Here is a 14867-nt window from a genome sequence, read left to right as displayed (position 1 = left end):
GTAGGTAGTTACAGCCGTCGGTTTTCTGTCAGACCGACGCCAATGTTGAACATGGCACTAACCAGACCTTTGTGGCTCCCCCGTTCTTGCAGCGAATAGCCATTCGCCAGCATGCCGTGCTTTGGTATCGAAGACTACTCAAATCATGTCGAACTTGAATGTTCATGGTACCGATGTGGGGAGCTTAAACTCTCCCTTCTTGCGGTCATAGAAAGGCACACCATATCTCCAGCCCACAGCCTTGCGGCCACGGCCGTTCTTGCCAGCAGCTTCGACGTTCATCTCCTTGAATCTGAACTCAAAGCGACCAGTGTCCACGCGTGTTGTTTCTTCCTCCGCCTTTTCCAGACGCCGCCTCTCCTTCTCAATCAGCTTGTCTTCTTCAGCTCGAGTTGTCTCCTTAAACTTCTCGAACGCCTCAGCTGGCTTCACGCCGCCGTCTATTGATTTCCTCATTGTCACAAGCTCCTTTAAAGGCGATCGCTGGTCGGCGGATAACATGTTCCTGTGGAACGCCTTGGCCGCGTCCTCCCTGTTGAATTGACGCGACTCGGACACGGGGACGAATAGTTGCTGCATCGTGAGTTTGTGTACGTGAATCTCATTGATTGGTTCATGGGGAATTTGAGCCTCCTTCCTCAAGATGGTCTGGGGAAGCATGCCCAGAACCGCTTTAGCATAGGGTGTAGCTAGCTGCTTCTTCTGTTGTATGATTGTTGTCAGCAGGTTGTCTACGCAGAATCCAGAAATGTTGCGAAGAGAGATAGTGTAGCTAATCAGAGAGGCTCGCAGTGCCAAAGGTGTAACCATGTAGTACGTCTTCAAGACTAATCGAATTTTGGAAAGTTGATCATCATAGAATGCTTATTGATCCCGGGGGAACTGGGTAACGGGGGAAGAAAAAAAAAGGTGACAGCTTACCTCGGCAACCCATTGCTTCTCCATCTCCTTCATGCGCACCACCGCAGCAACTCGGCGAACATCGACACCTAGAGAAGATGATACCGTCTTGAGCGAGTGTTTGCTCGTCTTGACTCGATGGTAAATCTCTTCCCTCAGTTCCTCGCTCAACACGGACTGGCTTCTGAAAAGAGGGTTCAGAGGAAAGGGTTGGTCTGGCAGCGATCCCACGTATTTGGGACCATTCTGAGGAGCGTCGCGAAACAGCATGCCACCCTTAGGATCCTTCAGCCATCGGTAAAGACTGTGCTGCGCCTTTGACCGTCTGAGCTGCTGCGACGTTGTGGAAAACTGGCATGAGACTTGCGCGGCAGGACAGGATCGTGACGCTCTGCTCAGTTGAGCATCGCACCACTTGGCGCCAACGGTCAGTGGCGACAATGACGAGCCGTTTCGTGGAGGCATTGTGATCAAAGTCGTCTGGCCGCAGATGCGCACCTAGATTCGCCAATTATGGTGAGATCATTGGAGTGCAGACGGTGTCGAGACACGAAAATTGTGATGGGAGGAAGGAAAGGTCGGTCCGTGATCAAAATTTTCCCTCATTTTCTTCTGAGCTGGGGCACGGACCAGGCCTGGTGGAAAAGCCTTGTTGCCTTAGTCATCCAGTCAGTGCCCGTCCCCTCCCCCCCTTAGTCAGCTGGCCATTTCCGTTCGAATAAGTGCGAAGGAACTTCTTAGATCGATCGTGAACTGCGTGCCCTCAACTCTTCCGATGCTTTTGATCATGTTCCAATATACAGAGTGCTTCGTTTGTTTGCTTATTATCATTATTGCCTGAGTGCTTGCACCATCCGGTCTCACCCTGTACATAATTCTCGTGTATTCCCTTATTCCGGACCTGTCGTGTAGCCCGCGTATTTAGCTGCGTAGACGTTAAGCCCAACCCATGCGCATTGAAACGCTACGAGCGGTGTGTTCCTTCCGATGGTTCCCTTGGAATTGTGTCCCTACTTTCAATACCCTCTGGCCCCAGTCCAAGATTCTGTTGGCTACTTCGGTAGTACGCTGCTGGACTCTTGCTGGATGTTTGTCCCAGACAAAACCTAAAAAGCCATTATGCTGGAACTGATGTCATCGAGAGCCGATTCTTCTTCGCCTTCGTTTTTAAGATGGCAGATTTCTTGGCCGCATCAGTGTCGTCATTTTGTTGAGAGAAGTCTTTCCACCTTCTCCAGCCATCAAAATCGATCAAGGCTTGCATGCAACCCCACTCCATGACTTTCCTCTCGAGCCAAACAAAGTTAACTGGCTGTGTAAAGTGTTAGCATTCGCTTGCCCCGGCGTGAAAACCATGACGGATGCATACCTTGGTAAGGAAATCGTTGCAACCAGCAGCCAGCGCCTCATGTCTGTCGCTTTGAAGAGAACTGGCAGTTAGGGCAACGATGATGACGGGGCTCTTGAAGAGCTCCATGTTCGTCAAACGATCCTTCTCTTCCAGCTCTCCATTCGTCAATTCCGGTACACTGGAAGCAGAGGAGGAGAACACGCCAATGGAATTAACTCGCTCTAGCCTCCGAATTTCTCTGGTAGCATCCAACCCACTCATTATGGGAAGCTGAATATCCATCAAGACGAGATGGAACCCGCCAGTTCTCCACATGGAGACGGCGTCCCGACCATTGACGGCCGTCTTCCACCTCACCTTCAGACGCTTGACGAACGCTTCAAGCAATTTTAGGTTGATTGGATTGTCTTCAACAATTAGAACGTTAATTGGCGGCACCCCGCCGTTCAGTATGCCGGCTGGCAAAGTTGGATGATCCAAATTCTTCTTCGTCTTCTTCGGCCGAGAACTTGCCGGACGAGGCGACGCTGTTCTTGGCGGAGGAGTTGCCACTCTCTGCACCTGCTGCACTTCTGGGGCAGGTGGTGTTGGAAGTGGCGGTGCCACCGGCGCTGTAGCCGATTGCTCCGATGCGTTCGAGTGCGTCCTTGAAGGCGGCAATCTTGGGTGAAATGCGTGTGAGGCGTGGGTCGCCGCAGTAGCGGCAGCAGTCATGGATTGGGCATTAGCGACGTTTAGTATGGTCGGAGAGGACGTATGGGTTCTCCCCAATCGCGGGCGTTCGGGTCTTTCTCTGTATGCGCGAGAACGTGTGCCTCCTGGAGAAGGGATGGGTGGTATTTGGCCAGTGCCGAGCACGGCAATAGAATGTGCGTGGGGTACGTGTGGGTGTACGGTATGGGCGGGATGGAGAGGATGTGCCGGGACGGTGGTGGCAGGAGCAACGACCGGAACGGGTAAATTGGGTGACGGAAGCGCGCCTACAGGAGGAAAATATCCCTCGCCAGCCTCAGATGGCCTACCTTCATCGGCATAATAAACAGCGGTGGCATGGGTTGGGGCCCGAGGAGAAGGTCTCGGGGTACGTCTGCTGGGTATATCGATGACCAGAGCCTCGTCAACCGTTTGACCGCCCGGAAAATACGCATCGAGGGTGCGGCCCATGGGTTCTTCGGGGCCTAGTAGACGGTCCTGCCTCTGCTCGCGTGGGCAGATGCGCAATGTGAGGTCGGGAGAGTCGAAGTGTCTGCCCAGAGAGTTGGCGTATTTTCTCAAAATCATATCGCGCACGTCGTCGACCAAATCATCCTCATTGATGGTAATGAGAGTAGGAGAGGCACCAGGGCGCCTCACCCAAACCTTTCGGGTGACCATGTTTCCGTTGATAGGAAGCAGCGCTTCGACTGCGGAGGGATCGACTTCGTGGTTCGTCTGCGCGGCGTCGAGCAAGGTGCGGATTAGAGTAGTCTGGCGAGGGGGCAGGAGGCTCTGGCGGCGAGGAGGCCCGTCTGGCCTGGGCGACGATGGTGAAGTTGGTAGGACGGCGGCAACAAGCGGCGTCGGGGTGCCGATGGCATAGCTGAGGGGGCCAAGACGGTCGATGTTGTGGTGAAGGGCAGGGTCAGCCTCGACGACTACAGTTGGAGGGGGTGGGGATTGCGGCGGTAGGGGAAATGGCTTCTGGTCTTGCTTATGTTCGTCGACAGCGTGAGGTTCCGACAAGGCAGTGGCAGGCAAGGCCTGATTTTCATTGATGCTTGGGAGATTGATGGTGTTGGCAGCGGTGGTCACGGTAGTGTTCGTTGATGAGCGCAGATCGTTTCCTGTCGGTCCAAGGTCGCCGCTAGTTGAACGTTGGTCAAAAGCGGCAGCGGCAGCGGCAGCAGCAGGTGCAGGTAACATCAGCGCGGCCGAGTCAGCGTTGGTGTGTGGCTTGTGGGCACCCATACCCGAGTTGTCTCCAGTGTCTTTGGGCCGCTGCTCGTCCGTACTGTCAGCGGAACCCTCCGTCACCAAAGATGTGCTGCTCTCAGGCGCATGAACGCTCTCGTCCTGGCCGAGGTGATGGACATGATGCAGGTGATCTGTTTCTTGTTGCTGCGAAGGCGATGGTTGTGGTGGCGGCTGCTCATTGCCGTCTTTATCATGTGGTTCATGGGCAGTGGTAAGCGTAATTGCCGCCTTCAATCTCTGCAGCAGCGGGTGGTCTGCGCCAGGTTCAGGGCTGCCAGGACATGGAGTGTGCGGCTGAGACTGAGACTGGGGCTGGTGATGGGGCTGGTGCAGATGTTGGGAGCTGGAAGCGGTTCCAGCGGCCGAGGATTGCCGCGTGAGCGAGCTGTGAGCATCGCCGTTGGTGCCGTTTGTGGATGCTAGCGAGGGGGCGGCCGAGTTTCTCCGGATGAATTTGGCCCTGAGGCGAGCTCTGATATCACCAGCAGCACCCATAGAAGCTCACATCCAGCGCGAGGGAGGGCGCGACTCCCAGGCGAGAGAGCTGAAGTCGCGTTGGGCTGCAAAGAGTAGAAAACGGCGGATGAGCAGAGCAGGTGAGCAGTCGAGCAGGTGCGGCACAGCTAGGGTCCGTAAATCGTACGTGTCGTGTCGTGCCGTGTCGCGTCGCGGCGTGTGGCGGTGGCGGGTGATATACTCTTGTTTGGTGGTGATCAGGTGGATTGATGGATTGATAACAATTGTTACAAGGTTAGGTCTTTTGTGACTTTGGTCTCAGTGACGCTTCGTCCAGGACCGCGGTAGCAATGAGACAGACACAAAAGGAATGTAAATGCTACGTATGTGTGGAACACGCAAATCTGGGTTGTTGGGTTGGTAGGGACAATAAAAAACAAAAGGAAGAATGAAAGAGGCGAAAGAAGATGGATCGGTACGATGCAGTTGGAGAAATGACAGGCCTTACTCTGGGGGTAGCGGAGAGGACAGGACGGCGTGGATGGCATATGAAGGGATAAATGATGGTTACCTTCCTGGACCTCGACTAGAGCCTTCAACCATGAAGCAGAAGCCTTGGATTCAACAGGTAGGCCAAAGGTGAGGCGAGCAGGTCCAGGACGAGGCACCCCAACAGACAACGTACGCGGGTAACGAATTCGAGGCACCTAAGGTAGCCCGGTTTGGTAAGGTACCTAGACGAGTCGACGATGCCAAATCTGCCAGTAACGCAAGGTCTATCGTTGGCACCTTAGGACAATCGCAAATCATAGATGAGGTGAGAACAGCAGCACCCTAGACCAGACTTACGAATAGGAACGGTACACACGCAGTCAATACAATGGCAAAAAGCCTGCTTTTCTCCTTCATTTCCCACATCTGGCCGCCATCTTTCGTGCTGCCATCGGCCCACCCCTTTTCCCCCTATCCTCATTGGCGCCCTAGTCCCTGGTCGCCTCAGTTCCGACTTGACCGGCTGTCGTTCATCGAGATCTTGCACGCCAGCGCGCCCGTGCTTGCGAATTCCTAAACGGCGTTCCGATCCGCCATACTGAATGTGACCACTTCGTGAGTTTGTCGATAGATGAATACCATGGAAATTCAAGGACAGCTTCCTGGTCAAGATCAACAACAAGCGCTCGTACTTTACCTGGTAGTGAGGGTCCGAACCTGGGCGCCCAAGGCGCAATGTTCCTAAGGCACACTCACAGCTGTACCTACCTACCTTTCTTGACATTACCGACCAACCCACCCGACATGACCCACTTCACCTTCGAAATAACACTGAACTAAATAATGACATATCCATCGGTCCTGCAAGTTCAGCCTCATATCCCAATAGCCCATCGTCGGAGCTTAGCAAGTCTTGACCATCATGTGCGTCGAACCGCAAGAGACAGAACAACGATATGATAGGCCTGTTCCACGCCCTCCAAGGTCGCCCACCAAATCCAACAATATCCGCTCCCACAACCGCCGCCGCGAGTTTCTCACCAGAAATCCCCATTACTTCCAAAACTCAGAACACCAGCTGACAGGTCGGTCTATCGCGTTATTCACACGGCCACATATCATCTACGTTTCGAGACGCTCGTAATAACCACATTCTAGATCCTCTCCTCTATGACAACCTGGTCCGCAGGTTTCAGACGCCCGCAGAGCGAGAGGCAGATGGCCGAGCCAAAGGCTACTCCCGTGTTTTAGAGGAGTCGTTGCTAAGGGGAGAGGCCCGCCTTGCCGACCTCAACAAGTCTTCAGCTAACGGCGGTGATGCTGAAAAGATTGACTCCGCCAAACGCTTCACCACAGAATCTGATCTTTCCCAAACACAGAATAAGCAGGACGGGCTGGATAGATGGACCGAGTTTCTGGCAGAACGTTTTGTTCACGGTCATGATGACGACTTCGACTACACACAAGTCGATGACAACGACGAATACGATGACATGGAGAGACGCGACGCCGAGGACGCATGGTTTGATGCGGAAGACCCGAGTTGGGCTAGCGACGCGGACCACGACATAAATGGTCGTGTCAGTCATGGCACGCAAAAGCGAGGAGAAACTGGTATCCAAGACTTCTGAATTGGGTGACGAAGCCGCCACGAGCGATTCGCTTTGAGACTTTCGTATTTTACAGTCTCCGCTCCCGATTCGACATCCCGTCGCGCCGTTGTTCTTTCCATTTTCATCTTATTCAGCTCGGCTAAATTCGTCTTGCCGTGAAGGGGGCCGTAGCCTCCCGTCCACCATCTTCAAATCCTCGACAGGACTCACATGCTATGCTGAGCGAACGGGCGTCACTTCGGATTGCGCGTGGTCACCGTGATGGGGATTTGTTCGTCTCTTCATATGCTCATAGACGGCATGCAGTATGCTAGCTGAGCAAATCGACCCAGAAGCCGGGGCGACTCCCGTCAGTTATCGGCAGGCTTGGCGGTGACCCCGCTGTGAAGTTGGGGCGCGTCTTGGACAAGGTCCAGGATGGGATAAACCGGGAAAATGCGCTGGATAAATTCAAAGGGCGCTGGCTAGCCGTCCCGCAAATTCCACCTTACCAGGCCAACTTGTGTTCCCCTGTATTCCACAATCGCAATCCCAATATTCATTGGTGGGGAGCGAGACTCCTACGAACATATTTAAGAGCCTTCCTTCCGCCTCTCTCTAGTGCTGATATCGTATGAAGAAAACGTCCTTCGGATATCTCTGTTGTCGGCAAGCTGTGTTCTCGAACAGAGAACCAGTCACCGGAGGGTACAACTGACCCCAACTTCGAACGCCCAAACCCCCGCATTCAACCCCGCACTAGATCGCTACTTCCCCTCTCGTCCCCTCGTTGTGTCAGTCCCCATCTTCCACGATGGCACCCCTCATCGATCACATTTACACGGCCGACCCCTCGGCTCATGTCTTCAATGGCAAAATCTACATCTACCCCTCTCATGACCGGGAGACGGATATTCAGTTCAACGACAATGGCGACCAATATGACATGGCTGACTACCACGTCTTTAGCACCTCGTCGCTGGATCCTCTCGAGCCCGTCGTAGATCACGGCGTCGTACTGAAGACGGAGGACGTTCCGTGGGTTTCAAAGCAACTCTGGGCCCCCGACGCCGCCTTCAAGAATGGAAAATACTACTTGTACTTCCCTGCTCGCGACAAGCAAGACATCTTCCGCATTGGCGTCGCCGTGTCGGACAAGCCTGAGGGTCCTTTCACCCCTGACCCCGAACCTATCAAGGGTAGTTATAGTATCGACCCGGCCAGCTTCGTCGATGATGATGGGCAGGCATATCTCTACTTTGGTGGTCTGTGGGGCGGTCAGCTGCAATGCTACCAGAAGGGTAACGACGTGTTTGACCCCGAATGGCTAGGCCCTAAGGAGCCCGGCGGCAAGGGGGTTTTTGCTTTAGGTCCCCGTGTCGCCAAGCTCACAGAGGACATGCACCAGTTTGATGGTGAGGTCCAAGAAATCCTCATCCTTGACCCCGAGACGAAAAAGCCCATTCTGGGTGATGACCATGAACGTCGCTTCTTCGAGGCTGCGTGGATGCACAAGAAGGATAACCTCTACTACTTCTCCTACTCGACGGGCGACTCTCACTACCTCTGTTACGGAACAAGCGAAAGCCCCTTGGGTCCCTTCACCTATGGAGGACGCATTCTTGAACCTGTTCTTGGCTGGACGACACATCACTCGATCGTGGAGTTCAAGGGCCGGTGGTGGTTATTTCACCACGACTGTGAGCTGAGCAATGGCGTGAACCACCTGCGATCCGTCAAGGTCAAGGAGATCTTTTATGACGCGAAGGGAAAGATCACAACGGAGAAGCCTTGATAGATGCGGCGTGAAGCAAAATGGATTCTTGATTCCTGATCTCTTTCTTGACCATACTTGTTTTTGTGCCGTCTCAACAGGTAGTACTTCTACTGATCCTCCAACCAGAACGACCACTTGACCCTGATATCCATAAGGGCTTATAGTAGATAACCAAGAATTCGCCATGGCAATTTGACGTCAGTTCCTATTTCCCGTCGCTCATGCTGACAAACTTCGAGTACATAAAGTGGTGCTTCCAGCGAGGCATTATGATGTAGGATACTAATAGCAAGGGGGTTGCGGGGGGTATATGGGGGCAAATAGGAAAACTAGGCATATACCTATGACAAAGGGAAGAGAAGATAACGGGAAAATGGAAGAAATCCGTATGGGGTATGTAGGCGATAGCCGCTTGGGTTCGTTAGGCTGTCTCAACAACGCCAAAACGCAACTTATTCAAAGCCTCTTCATACTTTGCGGGGCTGTGGTCGATCAGCATGCTCGTGCCAAATCGCACCTCTCTAAACCTAGACTCAACATCTCGGACGTATTTGAGAACAATTCTTTGAGCCGGCCTGCCTATGTCTTCTTCATCGGACAAAAGAAAAGCGTCCCGCCTCAATACTCGCGTCGACTCCACGAGGAAGACTTCGCCGGGGGGCAAAAGCTTAAGACTCATCATGTTAGAGCGCAAAGTCGTCAGCGCCGATACACTCCACTTGTCCTCTTCGGCAGAGCTTGAGCGGCTGCTATTTGTGTACCACTTGTCGGCCAGACCGGACTGGAAAGCCTGCCAGATCCGCTGTCTCACCTCACCTTTTGCCTCGTGGTTGTCGCTCTTGAATGCGAGAGCAACAGCTTGAAAGTCATGGAGCACACCCAATGACAGAAAGGGAACCAAGTCGCTGCCGTGGACGACACTTGTAACGAGCCCTCTGGTGGCCTTGCGCAGCGATGGCGACATGGTTCCCGGCGGCCCGTATGCATATACGTGAATGGGACGACCTGACGGCAAGCACACATGCGTTGTATCGGTTTCTAAGAAGCGGCCATCTCCAAGGAGGCGGCGGTGAGGCTCGGACGATGTGACGAAGCCCGTGCCGGTGGCAGAAGGCTCTGCAAGCATCGTTCCGAGGAGTGCGGTGACTCCGCCGCCGAGTGAATGGCCGCAAAGGACCAACCCGTAGTCACTGAACTCGTCAAGAGACTCCTTCAGCGTATACAAGACGCGGCCATCGCCACCGTACAGCAAACGTCGGGCTGATGCGTGGATGCCCTTATGAACCTTGTACGACTTGCCCCTCCAGTACAAGTTGTCGTAATCGCACGCCATGTCAGCCAAGACATCTTCAAAGCCAAGTGTGCCACGACATGCCAGTACGACTGCCTTGGACTCATGGTCTAGAGAGATATAGTGCACCAAAGGAACTCCGGTTCCTGTCGAGCCAGTCGTGTCAGAGCCACCTTGGGGATCAACAAATGAGGCAAGCAGAATGCTCGCGGCTTCGGATTCGGTATGGTGGGCAAAAGATCGTATCTCGTGATGGGTGTCATCTAAAGCTCTCAGAATGGGCATCTCTTTAGAAATGCCCATGAACTTCAGAAAATTGGATCCATATGATGCTGACGAGAATCGCATATACCGTGTGACGTTGCGAAGTAGATGGAATGCTGGGAAAACTCCATCCACAATGCCGGCCCTTCTCAAGGTGTCGATTGCCTCCGAATCTGTGTAAGCACTCTTTTGGTAGTATGAAGATAAAACCAAAGAAGTTTGCGAGCCCGTTGTCGCGATGCTGTATAAGCTTGGAGTGTTGACATGGGAGCGAGCTCTACGGGACTTCATGGGGGAAGAGGGCTTCTCGTTCATATCCCGTTCTGATCTGGACTTGGGAATGCCATTCTGACCTTGACCATCCCGACGGCCGTAGGCTGGGGAATGCGGCCGGTATCCGTCAAACGTATGGAAAGAATATGTATCTGTTTGCGAGACTACCGAGTCGCGCCGACGCTCGTGCACAGAGATGTAACTAGCCCGTGACGAGCTGCGTGGAACAGGAGAGGGAACATCGTAATTGCGGCCACGCGAGTTCGATGCGGCAGTAGGCCCCATCGCTCTGCTTTGAGACGGATGGCTGGTGGGCGCCGGCGTACGTGTGGCCCTTTCTCGGAGAGGGGCTTTCGCTGCTGGCTTCACCTTCCCGGATGAGTGAGAGCTCCCAGGGCCTGGCCCGTCCCGGCTGAACAGATTGGAAATGTTAGAACTTGTGCCCCTTTTCAATGCTTGCCTGATACCGCCCTTCTTCTCGGAAGGCTTTTCAGAAGGCTTGCCAGACGAGGCAGCTTCACTCTTGGCCCTCTTGGATGCGTATTTGTTATCAGATTGCGACGGGGCAGTTACTTCTTGTCGTGGTTTGACAGGAAGAGGTGCTAGAGGTGCACGTTGCCGCTTCTGGTTGGGGGCGTTCTCCGGGTTCTGTTTCGGGGTGGGAATCTGCGAGGCTCGGTTTCCCGAAGTAGGTGAGGATAGTCCTGGTCCTGCCTTCGCACGTCGAGGCGTAGGGCTAGGCGTCACCTCCTGTCCGGGCATTGAGGAAGAGCTCCGTGATGGCAAAGACTTGGGCGGTGCTGGTGGCGGCTCCTCGAAATCAAGCTCCCGGCCGTGATCATCAGACTCCTCAGTATCGTCCATGCACTCCACTGACCCAGCAACGTGCTCTGATTCTTCGAAGCCCCGGTATGTTGTACTTCGTTGTTTGTTCTTGTCCACCCGGTAGACCACACGATATGTCGGGTTGTCGGTCTGGCGTGCCAGCTCTACCTGGCGCTCGGACGATGGGAGAACTTCGCGCTCGACGACCTCGACTCCTGGAGGGGGCGTGACCATGGGGGGTTCGGGACCCGTGAAGTCGACGGTGATCATTTTTCTCGTCAGAGTCGTGGTGGATATGGACACGCTCGCATCCGACGGCAAGGTTCGCATGATTTGGTTCTTGAGGCGTATTTCCGGGAGATCATCGTCTTCATCTTCACTTGTGTCTTGGCCCCCATGACGTTCGAGAGCGGCCAGAACATTGGGATTGGACTGGTCACTGGGCATTGACACCAGAATGTCGGGGCCCTTGCTCTGATAACGACCCTTGTGAACGCCGTATAGACTGTTCTCGTGTACATCCACCCGTTCCCCATCGTTCAACACGACGACGTCCCAAACAATCTCCTCAAAACCCAGACGGCGAGTTTCCTCCTCCAGAAAACGGCGGCACTTGCGTTGCAGGTACGCCAGAGCACACAGGCCCATGACTAGATCGACAACCCCTACTCGTTCGCCCTCGACTCCGGTTGCTGGGTTCTGAAACTCGCGACGAATAAGAGTGATGATACTCGCTATGGCACGAGAGGAGTCGGTGGAGCCAAAGAATTGATCGAGAGATGACAGCAGCAGCTGGGATATCTCGGACACAACGGAGAAGGTGGTACCAGTCATCTGAAAGCCGGTAGTGGTCCAGAAGACGATCTGTGACATGGCATGGTGGAGATGCTCTAAGCTTCTTTCCAGAACGGTCTCGGCGTCTTCCCTGGCCAGGTCACTGTTGGATCTGGTGAGCATATCCCTCCCGGCCCTGCTGAGAATGCCTTCGAGGAGACCGCGCCCTAGCTCCAGACTGGAAAGGGTCGTAAACTTGGCAGCATCGAAGCCATAGGAGCTGAGGAGGGTGCCAACTCGGATGGCAAGACACGTCGAACGGGTAGCCAAGCTAACGGCCTTCGCAAAAGGAGCTGGGAGCACAGTCCGGCCCTGTTGGGACTCGAGAGGAACATGGACCAAGTAGTGGGAGTTTTCGTCTAACTCGTCGTCTGAATCCATTGTTTGTGGTATCAATGCCGCCGGCGACGCCAATGCGGATGTGAATGTGGGCGCTGGAGCTCGCATACGTAGGTATGAGCATCGAACGAAGACAAGCAACGACGGGGGAAATTGGTCTTGTTTCTGGGTGTCAAGCTGGTTAGGTTGGAACAGATGTTGCGGACATGTTATGCTTGGCACCCTGCCACAACTCTGGTTAGTTTGAAAGAGTATGTTTCGTTGCGTGGTATCTGATAGACCAAGATGGCGAAGAGAAGAAAGCGTGGTGAGAAAAGGAGAGGTAAAGATAAGGGGGAGGCTTCGCAACGCAGTCAGGCTTAAAACAGCCGCCAGCCAGGAAGCAGAAATAAAGGAAGAATGAGAAGAAGCATAGAAGAAGCGGTCGCAGGGTTTAGATGAGATGATGCAGAAAGGGAAGAGGCAAGTCGGCGGACAGTGGCAACATGCGAGCGAACGCAAGTGTGCAGGCGGGCGGGCGAAGAGAGCAGAGCAAAACTAAGTAATGTGCTTGGGAGAACCAGCAGGCCCGAATAGGCAAAGCAGGAAACAAGAGTAGAGTACCTAGCCCGGCGCACAGGACCGCGGGGGCGTAGAACAACAAGGTCGGACGGCGGCACTGAGGGGAGAAGGTGGTAGGGCAGGGAAGGGTAGCACGGCAGGTAGGTTAGGTGAGGTAGGGACCTTAGGTAGGTACAGATAGGTATTGGTAATACCTATTGCGAGAAGGGAAGGGAGCCCTNGTACCTTAGGTAGGTACAGATAGGTATTGGTAATACCTATTGCGAGAAGGGAAGGGAGCCCGTGTGGGCGTGGAAGAGGCAAGGAAGGGACCCTGTCCGGTATGTTTTGGCGTAGGAGAGACGGGGAGTCGGGGCAAAATGTGTTGACCTGGGCTGCGCGGATCAGCGCGCGTCCCCGATCGCTGGGTTGACGTGTTGAGCCGCTGCCGCGCCAGGGCTCCAATAGGAGCAGGTGGGACGTTAGGTTGCGTGTGGCAGCATGTGATTGCATTTTGTGGGGGATGTTCATGCGCAAGGACGGCGGCGAAGACAGAGACGGCGCTGGGGACGGCGGCCATTGGGGCTTCCCACTGTTTGAACTTGTGAAATGGAGGGGAAGGGGAGGCAGTTGTGAGGGGAGGGCACTAATACCTAGCGTAGCGCGTAGCGTGATGGATGGGGTTGGGATACCTACTACTGCATAGGAAGGTATGCACCTACGGGATGGGATGAGATGAGATGAGATGGGACGGCGGCGACTTCGAGTTGGTGATGGATTCGCCCAGCCCCAAGAGGCTCGCCGACCAACGCTAGCACACCCTAGGCGAGCCTGGCGGGAACATCTCGATTAAGGGGATGGTCGTGACCATGGCATGGCACAAAGCCTCGATAACGGTAATGGCAAAGTACAAGCCGTTGTAAGGTACCTTCCATTAGGTAGCCGTGCTTCTTTGATGCCATGGATGGACGTCCAAGTCCGAGTTGACCTATTCTTTCTGTAGGCAGGGTGTTGGGTGCCTTGCAGAACGTCCGTCTGCCTCCGGGTACCTATCGAGGCCACCACATGTGAGCTGGCCCGAGGCGGTGCCTTACTTGGAACCCGAGACGAGGTTCCTCACGGGACTGAGTGTGGCTGCCATCCAAACACTCTTATCTTACCTAGACGCTAGAAAACAAGCTGAAACTGTGGCATTCATCGTCGTTCCCCAGCTCATCCGGATCGCCATGTTTTGTTTCCTGTAGTGCGGTGCAATTCCTGTCTGTGGCTGGCCGTTCTTTTCCCCATCCTTGCATCATCTGTGCGGCTCATCCAACCTTTATTGCAGTACCTGCCCTGATGCTCTCTAGCATGCATTCCTCCACGTTGTGCGTATAAGTGGGTAAGTTAAACGCTAGGCTTAATTATTCTCTGCCTTCATGTGAATCTGTCATCCTTTTCTCGAAGGCCTTCTTATCTTCAAATACATTACTGTCCACGACGACCCGGGAATGGGGCTATGAATAGATACGCGCAGGCCAAGCCCTCAGATCATCCCGTCCAGTGTGGGATGCGGGCAAGGGGGGCCCCATCAGCACTGATGGGCCCCCTTTTCCATGGATTGCTTTGTGCTGCTCTACGGGATACCTTAAAGTACTCTAACTTACCTAGTATTCGTACCTTCGGTGGAAACAAGCTGCTGCTGCTGCTGCTGATTCCATGGCATCCGACAGCCAATGAGGTGCCACAAATCGCCGGCCTGCAAAGGCGGAGGGTGGCAGACGTCTGTAGGTAGTCGTGTTTGGTGGTAAGGTATTTGGCGATGCATTCCGGCAACGCTGTCAATGATGACGGCAGGGGCTGATGGCCATGGTGGGGGGCACCTTCATACCTAGGTACCTAAGGTGCTACCTACCTTAAGGTAAGGTAAGGTAGTTCAGGGACACTGAGGGGCGCAGGTGACCAGGACCCGGCAAGCGAGCTGCGAGGCACCTACCTAAG

The 14867-nt window shown here is 54.2% G+C and overlaps 5 protein-coding genes across 5 annotated transcripts; 2 read left to right on the top strand and 3 right to left on the bottom strand.

Moving 5' to 3' along the window:
• Positions 1–162: 162 nt before the first annotated feature.
• GCG54_00012566 (uncharacterized protein) lies at positions 163–1365 on the bottom strand (the record flags this gene model as incomplete). Its single annotated transcript, XM_045412442.1, has 2 exons — positions 163–819; positions 922–1365. 2 exons carry the CDS (start codon positions 1363–1365, stop codon positions 163–165), a joined length of 1101 nt encoding a protein of 366 aa, XP_045261477.1.
• A 652-nt stretch (positions 1366–2017) lies between these two features.
• On the bottom strand, positions 2018–4699 carry GCG54_00012565 (Oxidative stress response two-component system protein SSK1; the record flags this gene model as incomplete). The annotated part of the gene is made up of 4 exons (XM_045412441.1): positions 2018–2212; positions 2270–2628; positions 2690–2912; positions 3236–4699. 4 exons carry the CDS (start codon positions 4697–4699, stop codon positions 2018–2020), a joined length of 2241 nt encoding a protein of 746 aa, XP_045261476.1.
• Positions 4700–6074: 1375 nt separating this feature from the next.
• On the top strand, positions 6075–6783 carry GCG54_00012564 (uncharacterized protein; the record flags this gene model as incomplete). The annotated part of the gene is made up of 2 exons (XM_045412440.1): positions 6075–6237; positions 6311–6783. 2 exons carry the CDS (start codon positions 6075–6077, stop codon positions 6781–6783), a joined length of 636 nt encoding a protein of 211 aa, XP_045261475.1.
• Positions 6784–7558: 775 nt separating this feature from the next.
• On the top strand, positions 7559–8539 carry GCG54_00012563 (Xylosidase/arabinosidase; the record flags this gene model as incomplete). The annotated part of the gene is made up of 1 exon (XM_045412439.1): positions 7559–8539. The coding sequence occupies one exon, from the start codon at positions 7559–7561 to the stop codon at positions 8537–8539; it is 981 nt and encodes a 326-aa protein (XP_045261474.1).
• A 403-nt stretch (positions 8540–8942) lies between these two features.
• Positions 8943–12389, bottom strand: GCG54_00012562 (uncharacterized protein; the record flags this gene model as incomplete). The annotated part of the gene is made up of 1 exon (XM_045412438.1): positions 8943–12389. One exon carries the CDS (start codon positions 12387–12389, stop codon positions 8943–8945), a length of 3447 nt encoding a protein of 1148 aa, XP_045261473.1.
• Between the last annotated feature and the right edge of the window lie 2478 nt (positions 12390–14867).

Source organism: Colletotrichum gloeosporioides (assembly GCF_011800055.1).
Source record: "Colletotrichum gloeosporioides strain Lc1 chromosome Unknown consensus_65, whole genome shotgun sequence".
Taxonomy (NCBI): Eukaryota; Fungi; Ascomycota; class Sordariomycetes; order Glomerellales; family Glomerellaceae; genus Colletotrichum; species Colletotrichum gloeosporioides.
The sequence above is the reverse complement of the archived record's forward strand: the minus strand, read 5'-3'. Positions and strand labels throughout refer to the sequence as shown.